Source organism: Apaloderma vittatum, unplaced genomic scaffold (assembly GCF_000703405.1).
Source record: "Apaloderma vittatum isolate BGI_N311 unplaced genomic scaffold, ASM70340v1 scaffold33004, whole genome shotgun sequence".
Lineage (NCBI taxonomy): Eukaryota > Metazoa > Chordata > Aves > Trogoniformes > Trogonidae > Apaloderma > Apaloderma vittatum.
The window spans coordinates 1-1,728 of record NW_009713772.1 but is presented as its reverse complement, the minus strand read 5'-3'; the positions used below and the strand labels follow the sequence as shown (position 1 = coordinate 1,728).

General features: G+C 59.5%; 1 protein-coding gene across 1 annotated transcript in view; it reads right to left on the bottom strand.

Moving 5' to 3' along the window:
* LOC104273241 (glycogen phosphorylase, liver form) overlaps positions 1-1,505 on the bottom strand; it is a gene marked incomplete at both ends in the record, with an annotated part of 6,432 nt that extends 4,927 nt beyond the window's left edge. Inside the window, 3 exons of the mRNA XM_009868498.1 lie at positions 5-24; positions 266-344; positions 1,404-1,505. Of these exons, the coding sequence (XP_009866800.1) occupies positions 5-24; positions 266-344; positions 1,404-1,505 (201 nt within the window). The remainder of the gene's footprint in view (positions 1-4; positions 25-265; positions 345-1,403) is intronic.
* Positions 1,506-1,728: the final 223 nt, after the last annotated feature.

Below are 1,728 nucleotides of genomic sequence, written 5' to 3'. Positions count from 1 at the left end.
TCCCCATCGAGTCGAGGAAGCAGGCTGCCAGGGAAAGGAGAACAGCGAGCTGCAATTCCCCGGGAGCCACCAGAGCCAGCCCGTCCTTTTCCCCACAGAAAGCCAATGGCACCAAGGGACAGGAGCCAGGGCTAGCAGCCACCACCGTGTGCTTGCCGGCCACCCAGCTCACCCGTGCTGGGAAGGCTGGAGCAAGAAACCCTGGGTTTAGGTACGCCCTCACCATCCAGGCAACGAGACTGTTTTGGGGAGGGACCTCACTCACCTGCAAGCCTGCCGAGACCGCCGTTGCCGAGACCGGCATCCTCCTCGATTTCCTCCAGCTCTTCCATATCCAGCCCAAGCTGCAGACAACAAGGAGAAGGCGACGGGCTGGAGGCTCTCGGAGCCCCACAGAGGGGAGGCGCTGCTGGCACACACCCCCGGGATGCTCTCTCAGGGCTTGTTCCTGGGCCGGTTCCCTCTCTCCACACCTCAGCCCTACAGGGGCACCACGGTGCTGCTCCCCAGCAGCCCAATATACCTGGGGCAGGCACCTGGGAGCCTGTCCCGCTGGCTCCAGGCATCACCCTTTAGCAGAGACACCCAGAGGAGCAGCTACACCGCTTTTAGAAGGAAATGTAAAGTTTCCAGCCTGGGATGCTGTGGGAAGAAGAGGTTTTGCCTATGCAAAGCTCCTCTGGGAACTCAGAGGGAAGTAAGCTGGTGCCTTGCCATGGCTGAGCCACCTTTTCTCAGGGAAACCCCTCAGTCTGACACCTTCCTGATGTCTCACGGCCACATTAAGTAGGGACAACCCTGGTCTCATGGTCACCTATGCGGGAGGGCTGGACCCTGCTCTGCTCACGTGTGTCCTCGGGCTCATCTCCTCCACCCTCACCCCCAGCCGAGCTGCTGTCATCGTTGCAAGGTCAGCAGATGAGAAAAAATGTAAGAAAACCTAAAAAGAAGCCCCTCTCCTTTGAACACATTTGCTCTAGAGCTGCTCGAGCTGTTGTGCAACAGCCCCAGCCACGTACGACGGTGGGTGCAAACACAGCCAGGGGCAAAAGAGCCACCGAAAAAACCTTCCACAGCCTGGGTGCCACGCAGTGCCAGTGCCAGGCCAGGGTTGAGTCAGGCCAAGGTTTTATCATCAATTATTGCTACTAATGGCCTCGTACATATAACCACGAGCTCCCTCGTAGTTTACAGGCCCCGCATCCCGTTGGCGCTTGGCAGCGCCGCATCCCTCAGCGCACAGCCCATCAGGCGGCAAACACCGGCTGTGGCCCCGGGCCTGTCGAGAACAGGTTCTGGAGCAGCATTTCTCTGCTAGAGGCATCGCCTGCGGCTCAGGGAGAGGTTTTTAGTCGGGGCGGGGACATCCCGCTCCAGGTCCTTGCCTCCCCACCGATGCTCACCTGGTAGATGGCTTCGTCGCAGGCGTTCTGCAGCCCCAAGTTGATCATGGTGTTCTGCAGTGTCCGCCCCATGTAAAACTCCAGCGAGAGGTAGTAAATCCTCTGAAAAAGAAAACCACCCCCTTGGGCACCTTCCCCAGGGCCAGAGGAGGCTCCCCTGTGCCCCAGAAGCACAGGGTGTTATCTCAAAGCACGAGGGAAAACGCCCCAACTCCCAACAGAACGAGATGGTTTGAACCAGGAATTTGAGGGCCGGAGCTCCTCGGGGCGCCCGAGGCAGCCATGTCTGGCGGCCCTTCCCCTGTGGTTTCCAAGCCTGGGAGAG